The sequence below is a fragment of the Arctopsyche grandis genome, chromosome 11 (genome assembly GCF_051622035.1).
Source record: "Arctopsyche grandis isolate Sample6627 chromosome 11, ASM5162203v2, whole genome shotgun sequence".
Lineage (NCBI taxonomy): Eukaryota > Metazoa > Arthropoda > Insecta > Trichoptera > Hydropsychidae > Arctopsyche > Arctopsyche grandis.
Window position 1 is genome coordinate 6,664,912 of NC_135365.1, and position 15,787 is coordinate 6,680,698.

The following is a 15,787-nucleotide window of genomic DNA, read 5'->3' on the forward strand; positions in this document are numbered from 1 at the left end:
TTAATTAGTCGGGGAGGTTCCTGACTGCAAACTCGTCTCGTTGATAACAGCTTTCCTGCGTGGGTAGAAACAGCTGGCTCTGCGATTCGGGCCGGTCCACTCACGTCTGACGTTTCTCCGGAAACGGCGTAAGCAATACGAGGACGTTGGCTGGAACTCTTGGGAGGGAGTGATGCTGCACTCGACCTTACAGCGGTTCTTCAGCAGGATGGCGGATCTCTGGGCCCCATATCCCCGGGAGACGTGCACAGGAGAGATCCTTCCTCGGCGATGGTTGGCGGGTAAGAGACTCGCTCTCGATGCGCACGCGCATATATCGCGCGCTTTTTTGTGTTGCCACTCGAAATCAAAGGGCGAGTGTTGCCCTATGGGACCACGAGGAGAACGTCACGTTACAACCAAGCCAAGTTTAATCAATGGTCCTTAGTGAATGTATTGTCATTTGATGAACAGTCCAGGATTCTTGCAAAATGTTATTTATTTATAGTATGTAGTCAAGCTGATACGAAGTGTATTTAATGGTGTTTTAACTATTACTCGATTGCTTTTTCGCCCCGAGCAACTATTATAATATACATATGCACTAGTGTTGTACCCGTTGATTTCAACGGTGGTTTGAAAAGGAATTGATACACGAATTTAAATAAAGTTATATGTTATATATAAATATAAATGTAACGTATTAATCGTAAAAAGTCGATGCGTGCATTACACGCTCACCGATTCAAACCGTTCACCCGTTTGAAATGATGAATGAATGTGTGTGTGTGTGTTTGTATGTTCTAGTCGCTGACGTCACCCATCGCTCGGCCTGACGTCTCACATGTCAAACGCTCCACACTCCCCTCACTTCCCCGCTTCCCCGCGTTTCCTCGACTACTTGACTCTGATTGGCTGTGCGCCTCTGTGGCTCTGATTGGCTGTGTCTCCACGCATCCACCACAAACATACCCATAAACATATCCACACACATCACGTCCGTTTTTTTTTATATATTATTGTAATATAGACGAAGAGATATATATAAATTTAACGTCACACTAAAATGGGGCCACACATCAAAAAAGATTGAGAACCTACATAATGTATACAAATAGCCATGTTGATTGAAAATTAGAATTAGTGTCCAGGTAGCCACGACAACGTAAACCACTTGCGAACCAAGTGCAAAGTTTCCTACGTTTAACCAAAAAGGTATTGACATTTATGATAATTATTTTTTTTTTAAATCAATTTTATATTAAACGACTTTGTGCTTATATTTATGCAATTTTTGCTGCAGAATTGATACGCATTTTAATCATCATGACGACAAACATGGTATCGTCTCTAATACCGCCACAACTTATTTACAACGTACCGGCAGAGCTCAAAATGGGAGATGAAATTGTAGTGAAGGGAAAATTAACAAACACTGTTAGATGGTATTATTTTTTAATAATTAATATTATTATTCATTACAAAATGGTATATATTTATAGCTACAATGATGGCGTATAAAAAGCATCGGTCTAGTTTAGTTTCGTCTACATCGGCTTGCGAAGATGAGATAAAAATATCTTCCATAATTATATATGTATTTTTATATTAAAAATAAAGTTAAATATAAATATGTTATATTATATAAATTTCGTTACAAACGTTAGTAGGTAGTGTTCGAATTATTTTTCAAGCGTATTCAATATTAGCGCGTTATTCATTGGGTAGAATATTTTTGTGTTAAAAAATAATTATTATAGCTATTTTTTATTTTTTTATTTGTAAAAGCTTTTTATTGTTCGTATATTATATTCACAATTAATTTTAAGTCAATTTTTTTTATATGTAACTACTGATCTACTGGTCATTGCTAATTTCTATCGTCACTGTTTAATTAATGTGGTTTGTGTTCAATTTAGCAAGCTATCGAATTATTTACAATTAATGGGTAGTTTCAATTTATTTTAAACTAGCTGAACCCCACAATAACGCAATGCAATTCCCGTTCCTGTTTCTGTTCTTGTTCCCGTTCCCGTTCCCGTTTTCTTTCCCATTTGTCGGAAAAACGCAAGCAGCGAACACATTTGAAATTATTGCGTTGAAATGACACTCATTCCCGTTTTCCCCGTTTTTGTTCCCGTTTTTGGGCGATTTTTTTTCACAGTAATCTTCCCGGACATGCATACAACAAATCTTGAAAGTTCTATCGTAATCGGTGTAGTGGTTTAAGAGTCTATACGAGTCACACAGCAGACATTCAATAATACCTTATACAGATTTATTTATTTTTATTTTCGCTTCATCTACATACATATATAAATGTACACGATGTGTAACGATTTGTGTTCTCTCATGTCTTAAATCTACTTTCAGCTTTTCCATAAGTCTTGTTGCTGATTTTGTCAATGATGTAGAGCACAACGTAAATAACCATCATAGATTCGATCATGAAGTTAACGCAGTACATATCAATTGTAAAATTGATGGAGTTTGGTCTCCTGACGAGGTGGATTATCGTCCATCGCCACTTGCATCAGGTGACAATTTAATCTAATTTATTTAATCTTCTTTTTATTTATATTGTTCATTTTATAATCGCTCTTCTTCCAGGACAACCATTTAGTATCTCGATGCGTTTGGGTCAAGATGGCGTGTATTCCGTTGTCAGAAACCAAGCAACTTTTTTCCCGCACAAAATACCCATATCGTCGATTAAATATGTCGTGATCAAGGATGATCATAACGGCCACACCGGTAACGTTGAGAGCATCCAATCGATTACTTTCAACTTTGCAGATTAATTATGTATCAACTAAACATTGGAATGAAATTGTGCATATGTGTGTCAATTATTGTATGCATTTACATATTAGATTGCGTTAAGTTTAATATATTTTTGTACTATTAAAGAAATCGGTAGATACTTGAAAACAGATGAGTTGTTTTATTTATTTTTTTGATCCAATTTTTACCAATAAAACAACATTTTTCCTAACGTCATATTAACATTAAAACATTACCAGACTATAGCAGCGTTTCTCAACCGGGGTCCACGTCACAATGGCACACCCATGACACAAGCCAAAAATCAACTTTTTGAAAGGAATAGAAAACTAAGGGAGCCACACTTAGAATCAAATTATATATAGATTTAAACTTAATGAATATAATTTCTGGATAAGCAGTAAAATGGCGAGTATATTATCAAGCTTCCTACATCTTATCTCGTTGGATCTTGATTTAGTCAAGTAATTTATCTGCTCTCAAACGCTCGTAACTGTTTTGATTTTGATTTTTAAATGCTTTTTATTATTACTAAATTATGGTCACTATACATCTTATATCTATTTTAATAGCCATTGATCTACTGATCATTTTCTATTTTACAATTTTGATTTATTTTGTTAGTAATCATAGTATTATATTATTCTAATGTTAATGTACATACAGAATAATAGGAAAAAGAGCTCAAAAACCTATTTACAATTCTTTCATAACCGTTTAGATATTGTCAATAGAGGCGATTTTCGTTAGTCGCTGACAACATTGCAACCAGACATTAATAAACTTGTGCATCTTAAAAGCATAACACTAAATAAAGTAAGCTTCCAGTTCATTACATATTTTGGACAAAAAATAATATATTATATTTTTAATTTTAAAATAAACGATGCAATTTTAATATATCTTATTTTTTTTATTTTTCTCTCGAGCAATTATTGTGGAGAAGGGGAGGGGGTATCAACATACATATGTATGTATGTATGTATTTGATTTAGGATTTTTAATTGCTTTTTATTATTACTCAATTATGTTCATAATACATATATTTTAATAGCTCTTATATATATATATATATATATATATATATATATATATATATATATATATATATATATATATATATATATATATATATATATATATATATATATATATATATATATATATATATAAATATATATATAAATATATATATATATATATATATATATATACATACATATGTATATGTATATATATATGTATATGTATATAAATAGTTTTATTTTATATAAATTTATTTGAATACTTATTTGTTTTTTTTTAATTAAATTGACTGTCACGAACAAACAAACATATATAGTAAGTTTCTTTCAAAATTATATGTATATCAGAATCTGGTGCTTGCGTTCCGCCCCCTAGAGCTTTGCCCCCGGTGCAAAGTCGGCTTCGCCCTCGGCGCCTTCGCCTTCGGCGCCTTCACCCTCGGCGCCTTCGCCCCCGGGGACTTCAAATCCTTTGAATCGAAAAAAATTAAATCGGCACCTATGAATCGAAAAAAAAATATGAACCAACGAACGAAGGTTACATACATACAAAGTCTCTTTTCAAATTATACATATGTACATATATTAGATATGTAGATTGAATATCGTAATTTCAAAATATTCCAACCAGAATTGTAATTTAATATTTTTGTTCACAGCATCGTATTTAAAAATGGTTTTAGATATACAAGCGTGCGGTTAATCTTTTTGAAAATAATATTCATTTATTGAAATATACATATAATGTATAAATATTGTTTAAATGACATAAAAAACAATTATATTTTTTTAAAACCTGAAAATGTTGGTATTTGGTATCTTTCCTCAACCCAATGTGCGCCCCCTCCTTCACCCTCTCCCCCCATTTCACACGACATTGTGTAAATAAAAGGGTTGTGGTAGTCGAGCAGTCTTGAATGGTATAAGTACGGTTTTTTTTTAATATATAATGCAGAATGAATATTATAAAAATACATTAATATATATAAACCTGTTGAATGCTAGTTGGAATTAGTGTCCAGGTAGCCACGATAACGTAAACCACTTGCCAACTAAGTGCAAAGTTTTCTACGTTCAACCAAAAAGGTATTGAATTTTTTTAAATCAATATTTATTATATATCGTGAACAATATTAAACGATGTTGTGCTTACTTTCGATGCAGAATTTTACAAAGACGTATTTTGATCAGCAAATATGTCATCGCCTCAAATACCGCCACAACTTATCTTCAATATACCAGGAGAACTCAAAATGGGAGATGAGATTATAGTGAAAGGAAAATTAACAAGTAACGTTAGATGGTATGTATTTTTTATTTGATAGTATTATAAAACGGTATAAATGTAGTACATAGATGACGATGTATTATACAAAAATACATAGCTTCAGGTTTGTTTATACGTTGACAGATCATCATCTTGTGAAGATGAGATAAAAAAAAAATCTTCCATAATTACATTTATTTTTATATTAAAAAAAAAAAATAGATATAAATGTGTTGTAATATATAAATTTGGTTACAAAATTTAGTGGGTAGTGTTCGAATGATTTGCAAGTGTGTAAAATATTAGCGCATTAATTAATGGGTAGAATATATATTTTTTGTTTAAAAATAGTTTTATCATCTATTCTTTTATTTTTAAAACATTTTTATTGTTCGTATATTATATTCACAATTCATCTTAAGTCTGTTCTTATTTGTAACTACTGATCTAGTGGTCATTGTTTATCTCTATTGTCACTGTTTAATTAATGTGGTCTGTGTTTAATTTAGCTAGCTGTCGAATAGTTTGCAATTCCTACATACATAGGTGTTTCAATTTTTATATTATTAAAATTTAATTTATTTTTATTTTCGTTCATCTATGAACGTACATATGTACACGAAGTGTAACGTTTTGTGTTCTCTCATATTATTAATTCGTACTTTCAGCTTCTCGATAAATCTGGTTGCTGATTTTGTAGATGGAGTAGAGCACAATGTAAATAACCAACACAAATTTAATCATTGTGCCAACGCTGTTTTCATCAATTGTAAAGTTGATGGAGTTTGGTCACGTGAAGAGGTTGATTATCGTCCATCGCCACTCAGATCAGGTGAAAATTCAATCTAATTTCAGCAGCTTCTTTTTATAAGTTCAATTTCTAATGATTTTTATTCCAGGGCAACCATTTACACTCACGATGCGATTAGGTCAATACGGTGTATATTCAAGTATTAAAAACCTAGCGACTTTTTTCCCGCACAAAATCCCTATATCTTCGATAAAATATGTGTTGATTAAAGATGATTATGGCGGAAGCCTCGGTACTGTCGAGAGCATTCAATCGATTTCTTTTAATTTTGCAGATTAAATGAAAATTCAAATGGAGGTGTACATATATACATATGTATATATCAATATTTTTTTATGCATATATATATATATATATATATATATATATATATATATATATATATATATATATATACATATATATATATTTGATTGCGATAAATTTTAATATATTTTTGTACTATTAAATAAATCAGTTGCTAGTTGGAACCCCCGAGCTGTTTTTATTTATTTTTTGATCCAATTTTTACCACTAAAAATATATTTTGTTACACTGACATTGAAAGATTATAAGATGTTGAGAATTTTTGATTTTAATTTTTGATTTTTAAATGCTTTTTATTATTACGAAATTATGTTCACAATACATCTTATATCTATTTTAATAGCTACTGATCTACTATTTTACATTATCATTTTCTATTTTACAATTTTAATTTAATTTGGTTAGTAATCATAGTATTATATTATTCTAATGTCAATGTACAGCATAATAGAAAAAAGAGCTCAAAAACCTATTTACAATTCTTATAAATGCTCATAATACATCTAATACATAATATTAATTAAAGACTATAAAGTCGATGATCTAAAGCAGATTGTGTTTAGGTAATCTGTGTATATACCTGAAGGGTATAGACATTTTGTTGTAATCACCGATACTCTTCACAAGTGTGTTAGTATGGTTATAAGTAGTCACCGGAGCCTGAGGGGGCCGTGTATTGTTCAAAGGTTGTAAATGCATTGTTAAAGGTTTGCCGAACAATGGATAGCACTGTGACTATCCTACCTCTAGTTATAAGTGATTCTGTCATCATAGAATCTACTGGCTAGTTTTTTAGTAATGTCTATAACAAACTGAATATTATATATGGCATGCAGTTTTTTCAAGTTATTATAAATGGGTGTATTATAAATTCATTAAAATGTATTGCTCAGATATTGACTCCTATTCAATATATGACTTAGATTTAAAGTCTAAGTCTCAATTTAATCTTAAGAACCCATACAATGAAATATGTATTTATGTACATATATTGAATTGTATAAAATTTTTGAATTGGTATGTGATGACACTATTTCAATTCAAGACTAAAAAAAAGCAACTCGCACATAAATTGACGAGTTATTTAATTCTATCACAGATAGCTTGGGTGCCACATAAAATATGTAGTGTGCAATTAATTTTTTTTTTACATATTTAAATATCAAAGTTTCATTTTTTTTACCCAGTGCTATCTACTGTAATATTATTGTTATCTAAATAAATAAATTTTTAATCATACAATTTGGAATATCAAAATTTTAAATATTTATTTTGGATTAAATATTCAATGTCGTCGAATAAAGAACATTTCATACTAATAAAATATTTATGTATGTACAAAGAAAATTTCGAAAATACAATGAAAAATACGTCTAGGTGGATGCTTTTGTATTCCTTCAAAATCAATAAATAACACTTAGGCATGAAAACAAAAAATACTCAGATAAAGACCATATCATTCTACAGTTTTAAGTTTAAGTTGAAATACAATCGATGTCATTTATTTGGCATAAAACATTTTCGGATTGAAAATCTTATACTCGCAATATTCTACGTGCATATTGTTATGTACCTTCGTTATCAATGACAGGAGTGCCGGACTTTGTCCAACCCAGTGTGACATACCTCGTTTATATTTTTAGTTGACTAACCAGTAAGAACTTTTTAATACCAAGTAACTTGATAGCTATGGATGAAAAAAAATCAAAATCGATGATATATGCAATAATTTTGGCAAAATCTTGGATATAGATATAGTAAATTTCAGTTTCAGAAAATATGTTATTGAAGTAGTCCATCTATTCTGAAACATCGCAACTATCCTCTACTTTAGAAAATACACTTTTATGTTTTGACAAGGATATCCAACAGTATTTTAATTATTATCGTTTAATTTTTCATTTCCTGTGAGGATAGCTTCAGCGGAAAGAAGTTTCGTGTTTAAAGATATTAAAGACTTACAATAGAAATGGAATAGACCAAGATAGATTATTAGGTTAAACGTTTTTAAATATTCATAGGGATATATTGATGGAAATATTTATGATGTTATAACATCGTTTGTAAATAATGGAAATAAGAAGCTAGATTTCATATTAAAGTAAGGCTATGTTATTGTACATTGGTATATATTATATAAATATTATAAATGCGATATTTTTGTTAGGTTATGTGCAATTTGTGTAAGTCACATTTCTCTAAAATGGAAGTAAGTTTCCTACTAAAAAAAAATTGTTATACTGTTTTTTTTTTTATTACCCCCCTCCCCCATGAAAAATTATTGGATCAGTCCCTGCCCCGATTTCATTGCCAAAACGACAAAATATCTTTTTTTTGTTATAAAATTGGATCATGATAAATAGAACATCTCATCTATGTAATGTAGGAAATTAGGAATCCATTCATTCATTTAATAGACAATATGTATGTATGTGTGTACATACAACATACTTATACATTATGGTAACAATTACGTACATATGTACATACACATAAAAAGTAAATGAAACACATATGTAAAATTTAACTGCAATACTTTAATTTAATTTTAAACTAAAATTAATTGGCATAATTAAAATAAATCGCTTGAATGCTCTCAACACTACCTTGAGTATCAAAGTGATCATCTTTAATCATGATATAGTTAATATCTGATATGGGTATTTGGTGAGGAAAAAAAGTTGCTTGATTGTTTATTAGAGAATGTATGCCATCTGCACCCATATTCATTTTAATTTGAAACGATTCTCCTGCAAAAATAGTTTAAGAAATGAACAATATAAAAAGTAATTAATTGAATATTAAATTGCAATTTCACCTGGTGTGAGTGGCGATTTCTTATAGTCCACGGAGTTTTGTGACCATTGTCCATAAACTAGAGCATTTAAATGAATAGCGTTGGATTTATGGGAGATTCTATGTTGGTAATTTACGTGGTATTGTTCTCCATTTCTAAATTCAGAAACCAGATTTATCGAGAAACTGAAATTGAATATTTTTACATTAATAACATACTGCACATATGTACATATGTATGTATGTAAGTGTGGACACAATGTTTTATTATGCGTATACATACATACATACATATGTAGATAGAGTAAAAAAATATAAAATGTAAGTTCGAAACAAATTGCTGACGGAGAATCGAAGAAAACGAAAGACAAAGAAAATCATAATGTGTAAGATCAAATATGCTAACAACTTTTCGTTTTTATTTTAACCACTCCAGTATAGAGGTGAAAAGACAATTATTTTTGTCCTTATGTACTAGTCTCTATTCGATGGATGGAACTGCTTGAGCGACCACCATAAATACTTGCAATACTTTGAATATTGTGGAATAATATAATTTTTTACATTTACATATTTTATTTTATATAAAAAGAGCTATTAAATATTAAGCTTGGATTTTTATTATATCTTGTCGATGACCAAATGAAGTGTAGACAAAGCTACAGTGGTTTTTTTTACACCCTCATTATAGCTGTACATACACCACTTTATGATTACTGATATTATTATAAAATTGAAAAAAAAATACCTTTTAACGTCATTTGTTAATAATATTCTCACTGTAACTTCGTCTCCTATTTTGAGTGGGGACGTAATGTTGAAAACAACTTGTCGTGGTATTAGAGATGGCTCTATATCTGTAGCGAGCACCGACGCCAACATGGCCACAATTAAAAATGACACACGCACCATTTCTGCCTAAAAAAATATGCACATGTATTTATGGTAAAAGGTTTTTTTCGCACATTGCGATCGCGAGCACGACATTTGTTGCTATGAAAATCGCGAATACGGAATATCTGGTACTTGGGTTCTCGAAAATTCGCGTTGTTACTCTCGATGGATGGAATTTTCTGTTGCCAGATGTTCCGTGATCAAGATTTTAGTGACGTGTCCGAGATCGCTTTGTGCGTTATAATCACCGAACCCATTATTAACCCATTTTTTTTAAATTAATACCACAGAGACTTGACAGGTAGTTATAATACAAATATAAGTATATGTACATAAAACAAGAAAAACAAACATCATAAAAAAAATAAAAAGCAAGTGTAAAATAGATATGTGTAGTAAAAAACAAATAAATTAGAAATTATATCGTGCTATGTAGGATGTGTATAACATATAAGATATATATATATATATATATATATATATATATATATATATATATATATATATATATATATATATATATATATATATATATATATATATATATATATATATATATATATATATATATATATATATATATATATATATATATATATATATATATATATATAATAAGCACAATGTCGTTATTTTACAAAAAATGAGTAAATTTTCAGTAACAGCTCAATACCTGTTTGGATGTAGAATAATCTGGACTAGTTAGCAAATGAATTGCGTGCAGGTGATTGATGCCAATTACCGAATATTTCAACTTTATATAGAATAGATTATCTGGAAAATTAGTCTCCAATCTACATATTTTAAGTGCTAAAAATAGGTACACACAATTCTAAAAACGCATAATCTGCGATACATACATACATATGTAAATACATATATATATATGTACGTATGTATGTAATTATAATCTTTTCTTCGTAATTTCATTATGTTTTTGTTTTGCGAGAAATTATATAAATATTATAAATGTGGTATCTTATTTATTTACGTATATTACAATGATCCAATCCAATCTACCCATTATAAAATTGGTATCGATTATTTTTTCGATACGATCGCATTTATAATAATCTATTTGTAAATTATCGCATAAAAAAAAACATAATGAAATTGCGAATATTCCAATATAAGATTATAATTACTTATATAAGTATATGAATGTATGTATATATCGCAGATGATGCGTATTTAGAAATGTGTGTACCTATTTAGAATTTGAAATAGATTGGAGACTAATTTTCCAGATTATTCTACATCCAAAGAGGTATTGAGCTTTTTCTGAAAATTTACTCATTTTTTGTAAAATAACGACATTGTGCTTATTGATAACATATGTATATATACATATAAATCCTGTTCGGTGATTATAACGCACAAAGCGATCTTGGAATAGTCACTAAAATCTTGATCATGAAACATCTGGCACCCGAAAATTCCATCCATCGAGAGTAACTAACTCGAACTATCGAGAATTCGAGTACCACATATTCCGTATTCGCGATTTTCGTAGCAACAATTGTCGTGCTTGCGATCTCAATGTGCAAAATAATCCATTTTCCATAAATGCATACATATGCATATTTTTTTACTCAGAAATGGTGCGTGTGTCATTTTTAATTGTGGCCATGTTGGCGTCGGTGCTCGCTACAGATATAGAGCCATCTCCAATACCGCTACAATTTATTTACAACATTACTTCCCAACTGAAAATAGGAGACGAGGTTATAGTGAAAATATTATTAACAAATGGCGTTAAAAGGTATTTTTTTTTCAATTTTATAATAATATCAGTAATCATAAAGTGGTGCATGTACAGCTATAATGAGGTTTTAAAAAAACCACTGTAGGTTTTTCTACGCACCATTTGGTCATCGACAAGATATAATAAAAATCCAAGCTTAATATTTAATAGCTCTTTTTATATAAAATAAAATATATAAATGTAAAAAATTATATTATTCCATAATATTCAAAGTATTGCAAGTGTATTCATGAATGGCGCGTTATTGGGTAAAATAATTAACTTGTTTTAATTTCGTTTAGCAAGTTGTTGAATTGTTTGCAATTCATAAAAATCATAATAATTTTTATTCCAGATGATAGGGATAATGGTGCAATCCCTATCGTCCATATAAACAATATATAATATATGTATGTTTGTAGATAATACAAATGATAAAATAAATATAATAATAATAATATGTAAATAATTCAAATAATTAATAAATCAGTCGACAAATAATTAATGGTGGTCGGTCAAGCAGTCCCATCCATCGAATAGAGACTAGTACATAAGGACAAAAATAATTGTCTGTTCACCTCTATACTGGAGTGGTAAAAACGGAAAGTTGTTAGCATATTTGATCTTACACATTATGCTTTTCTTTGTCTTTCGTTTTCTTTCGATTCTCCGTCAGCAATTTGTTTCAAATTTATATTATGTATTTTTTTACTCTATCTACATATATGTATGTATGTATATGCATAATAAAACATTGTGTCCTCACTTATGTACACACATAACATACATACATATATGCAATTTGTAATTAATGTGAAAATATTAAATTTCAGTTTCGCGATAAATCTGCTTCCTGAATTTAGAAATGATGAAGATTACAACGTAAATTACCATCATAGATTTTACCATTCAGCAAACTATGTACATATAAATGCTCGAATTAATGGCCAATGGTCAGAAAACTACGTGGACTATCAGAAAACGCCACTCACATCAGGTGCAATTTCAATTTAATATTCAATTAATTACTTTTTATATTGTTCATTTCTTAATAACTATTTTTGCAGGAGAATCAAATCAAATTACAATGCATATGGGGGCAGATGGCATACATTATCTAATAAACAACCAAGCAACTTTTTTTCCTCACCAAATACCCATATCAGATATTAAATATATCATGATTAGAGATGATCGTATTGGTGGTCAAAGTGTTGAGAGCGTTCAATCGATTTCTTTTAATTACGCCGATTAATGATAATTTAAAATAAAATTATAGTATTGCAGTTAAATTTTACATACATATGTGTTTCATTTACTTTTTGTGTATATGTATATGTATGTATCTTGTATGTACATACATACATACATATTGTATATTAAATGAATAAACGGATTCCTACATTAGATGAGATGTTTTATTTATCATCATCCATCACAAAACAAAGATATTTTGTCGTTTTGGCAATGAAATAGGGGCAGGGACGGATCCAAGAATTTTTCATGGGGGAGGAGGGTAGTAAAAAAAAACAGTATTACAATTTTTTTTTTAGTAGAAAACTTACTTCCATTTTAGAGAAATGTGACTTTCACAAATTGCTCATAACATAACAAAAATATCGCATTTATAATATTTAAATCTATTATATTATACAGCGAAAGCATATTTTAAGTGAAAATATATTTTCACCAATTCAAGCAGTGAAAATGTATCAAACAATGAATTTACAACATACAACAACGAATTTATAACCCTAACAACCCAATCTTAAATGAATAGAGCCAGCCCCAACTTAATTAACCTGACCTATCCTAACCCCTAAATAATACCAACCCTAACAATTTAATATTAAATTAATAAAACCAACCCTGAAAATGTAACTGGTTATGATTTCACTGACACGTCAGTCAAAATATATTTTCACTGCTGTTATAATTTGACACATATGTACATATGTATGTACATATATCATCGATTTTCATTTTTATTTTTTTTTATTTATAGCTATCAAGTTACGTAGTTGGTACTAAAACGTTTAAATTTATTACATATATGTTAATCAATTTATTTGAGAATCGGTCAATTAAATCTTATATTACGTTATCTAACATAGGAATATATAATATGTATGTATATTAACATAGTATTTTTATAAAATTCTATAGGGCCTGGATTCACAATATTGTCGTATATTTAACTGTCGTTTTGTTTGTCTCGGAGCTTGAGTATTTATATTAAACGATCTACCCAAAGTTTTAACAATTTTGAAAATTGTTGAAGGCTAGGAAACATTTTTTTCTTATCCGTTTTAACGTATCAATCAGATAATTGATTAAATTTCGGGCGTATAAAACATTTATGATTTTTTTTTGAAAAATTTTGCTCAAAGGTAAAAATAAATGAATAATGGAGACAGTGCAATGAAATTAAATATTGATGACCAAAATGAGCAATATGGCAAATTATGAAAACGATTGAATAAGAGGCAAATCTTTTCCTGAATTGTAATCGTAAGTGAAACGTAAAGGAGGTTTGTAAAAAATGGAATTTAGTTAGGCTATTCGTCTAAGTTCTCGCTTTGCTAGAAGCATTTATGTCCACCCATTCTGAAATTTCATCTAGAACGTCTATTATTATGTATGTTTACAAAACCGATACGACGTTAATTTTTTTTAAATTTTTAAGTTGACTGGAAATTGTACCTCCCGTCAGTGGCGTAGCCAGGATTTTGTCAAGGGGGGGGGGGGGGGGTTGACAGGAAATAGGCAAGATAATTTATGTAATTTATATTTAATTAATATAAAATCACAACATATAAAAATAAAGTAAATACATAATAAAAATATGGTATGAACTAAATTCAAATAAAATAAAAATAATGAATACCTTAAAAAAGTATGAAATTCACAGATCCAATCTTCGTGTCTTTATTGTAAACATATCTAATATTTTTTCTGCACTAACATATATATCCCTATTAATATTTAATAAAGCAAGTCCATTTAGTCGATTTTCCGACATCGTATTTCTTAAATATGTTTTTAGTCGTCGTAGTGTGGAAAAGCTCCGTTCGTTCACTTGTGGCTGTTGTCACCGGAAGTGTTGCTAGAATTTTTAGAAGTATGTAAATATTGGGGAATATTGAAGGATTGTAAATTGCAATTGCAGCTAGTGCGTTTTTTTGTCGATTTTCACTAGTACTTATATATTGCCACCACATTTCCAACTCTTCAGTTAGAATGCAAGGCCCACATTATATATTGGTTGTAAATTTCCCCCAAAGTCTTTATCTTATTTTTTAAAACACTTGATGGCTGAGAGCTTTTTCCATCGGGAACACGTATCCTCTTTTTACTTTATCTATGTACGTAGTGACTAGGGATCCCAAATATTTGTCGACTTCAACTATTCGAATATCGAATAGTAAATCAAGAGCTATTAGAATATTCGAAATTTAAAAAAAGGTGATTACTTATGAACTAAGCATAAATTACATTATATTTATATATGTAATATATTACAATTAAAAAAACATAAAACTAAAATATTACACACTTAAAATATAAGATAAAAATTTATAAAACCCTTCTGCTGTTATTAAAGATTAATAATTATTATTAATTATTAACACTATTTTTGCTTAATTATTTGATTGTGGTTTCAACGGGAGTATGAACATGAATTAAAATTTTCATAATATCAATTTCATTCTTAGAAACAGTATTGAAATTATATTCTTTCAGTGTTATGTTTACACTTTCTTAAACTTGAATAAATCGTCTTATCATAAATGCCATTGAATTACACCTCGTTTTTACATCCAATAATAATTTCATTTTTTTATTTTCTTTTTTCATTATGATTTCTTGTAAAAATGTTATATTTCGCCGGTGACTTCTTAAATATTCGTATTATTTTTCTGATGTTTTCTAAAATTTCGTAGAGATTACTATCAATCGAAAAGTGATTTTCTTCAAACATTTCTGTATTTAATAAATAAAAATCCGTTTCTTCACATGCAGACATTTCATCTTCCTCATTATCTTCATTTTCATCACAATTATCCCTATTACATATTTAATTTTCTTCATAATCGTCAGCTTCTTCGTCATCACTCTTTTCATATTGATTTTGTGTATTTATTTTATAAAAAAATATATACATGAATAATATTCGAATA

The 15,787-nt window shown here is 29.2% G+C and overlaps 4 protein-coding genes across 5 annotated transcripts; 3 read left to right on the forward strand and 1 right to left on the reverse strand.

The window, feature by feature from the left end:
* Positions 1–1,103: 1,103 nt before the first annotated feature.
* LOC143919341 (16 kDa beta-galactoside-binding lectin-like) lies at positions 1,104–6,179 on the forward strand. Of its 2 annotated transcripts, none has more exons than XM_077441613.1 (4): positions 1,104–1,194; positions 4,953–5,091; positions 5,724–5,887; positions 5,955–6,179. In XM_077441613.1, the coding sequence occupies exons 2-4, from the start codon at positions 4,985–4,987 to the stop codon at positions 6,143–6,145; spliced, it is 462 nt and encodes a 153-aa protein (XP_077297739.1). In that variant the 5' UTR covers positions 1,104–1,194; positions 4,953–4,984; the 3' UTR covers positions 6,146–6,179. The 2 variants fall into 2 exon arrangements, with proteins under 2 accessions (XP_077297739.1, XP_077297737.1); XM_077441611.1 differs by lacking the exon at positions 1,104–1,194 and adding an exon at positions 4,658–4,874.
* Positions 1,291–2,910, forward strand: LOC143919340 (uncharacterized). Its single transcript, XM_077441610.1, has 3 exons — positions 1,291–1,424; positions 2,353–2,516; positions 2,590–2,910. Exons 1-3 carry the CDS (start codon positions 1,306–1,308, stop codon positions 2,778–2,780), a joined length of 474 nt encoding a protein of 157 aa, XP_077297736.1. The 5' UTR covers positions 1,291–1,305; the 3' UTR covers positions 2,781–2,910.
* Positions 6,180–7,417: 1,238 nt separating the features above from the next.
* LOC143918873 (uncharacterized) lies at positions 7,418–10,716 on the reverse strand. Its single transcript, XM_077440957.1, has 4 exons — positions 10,536–10,716; positions 9,717–9,886; positions 8,991–9,154; positions 7,418–8,922 (listed from the first exon to the last, which is right to left on the reverse strand). Exons 2-4 carry the CDS (start codon positions 9,878–9,880, stop codon positions 8,732–8,734), a joined length of 519 nt encoding a protein of 172 aa, XP_077297083.1. The 5' UTR covers positions 9,881–9,886; positions 10,536–10,716; the 3' UTR covers positions 7,418–8,731.
* A 394-nt stretch (positions 10,717–11,110) lies between these two features.
* On the forward strand, positions 11,111–13,014 carry LOC143918964 (uncharacterized). Its single transcript, XM_077441092.1, has 4 exons — positions 11,111–11,129; positions 11,459–11,624; positions 12,440–12,603; positions 12,674–13,014. Exons 2-4 carry the CDS (start codon positions 11,461–11,463, stop codon positions 12,859–12,861), a joined length of 516 nt encoding a protein of 171 aa, XP_077297218.1. The 5' UTR covers positions 11,111–11,129; positions 11,459–11,460; the 3' UTR covers positions 12,862–13,014.
* Positions 13,015–15,787: the final 2,773 nt, after the last annotated feature.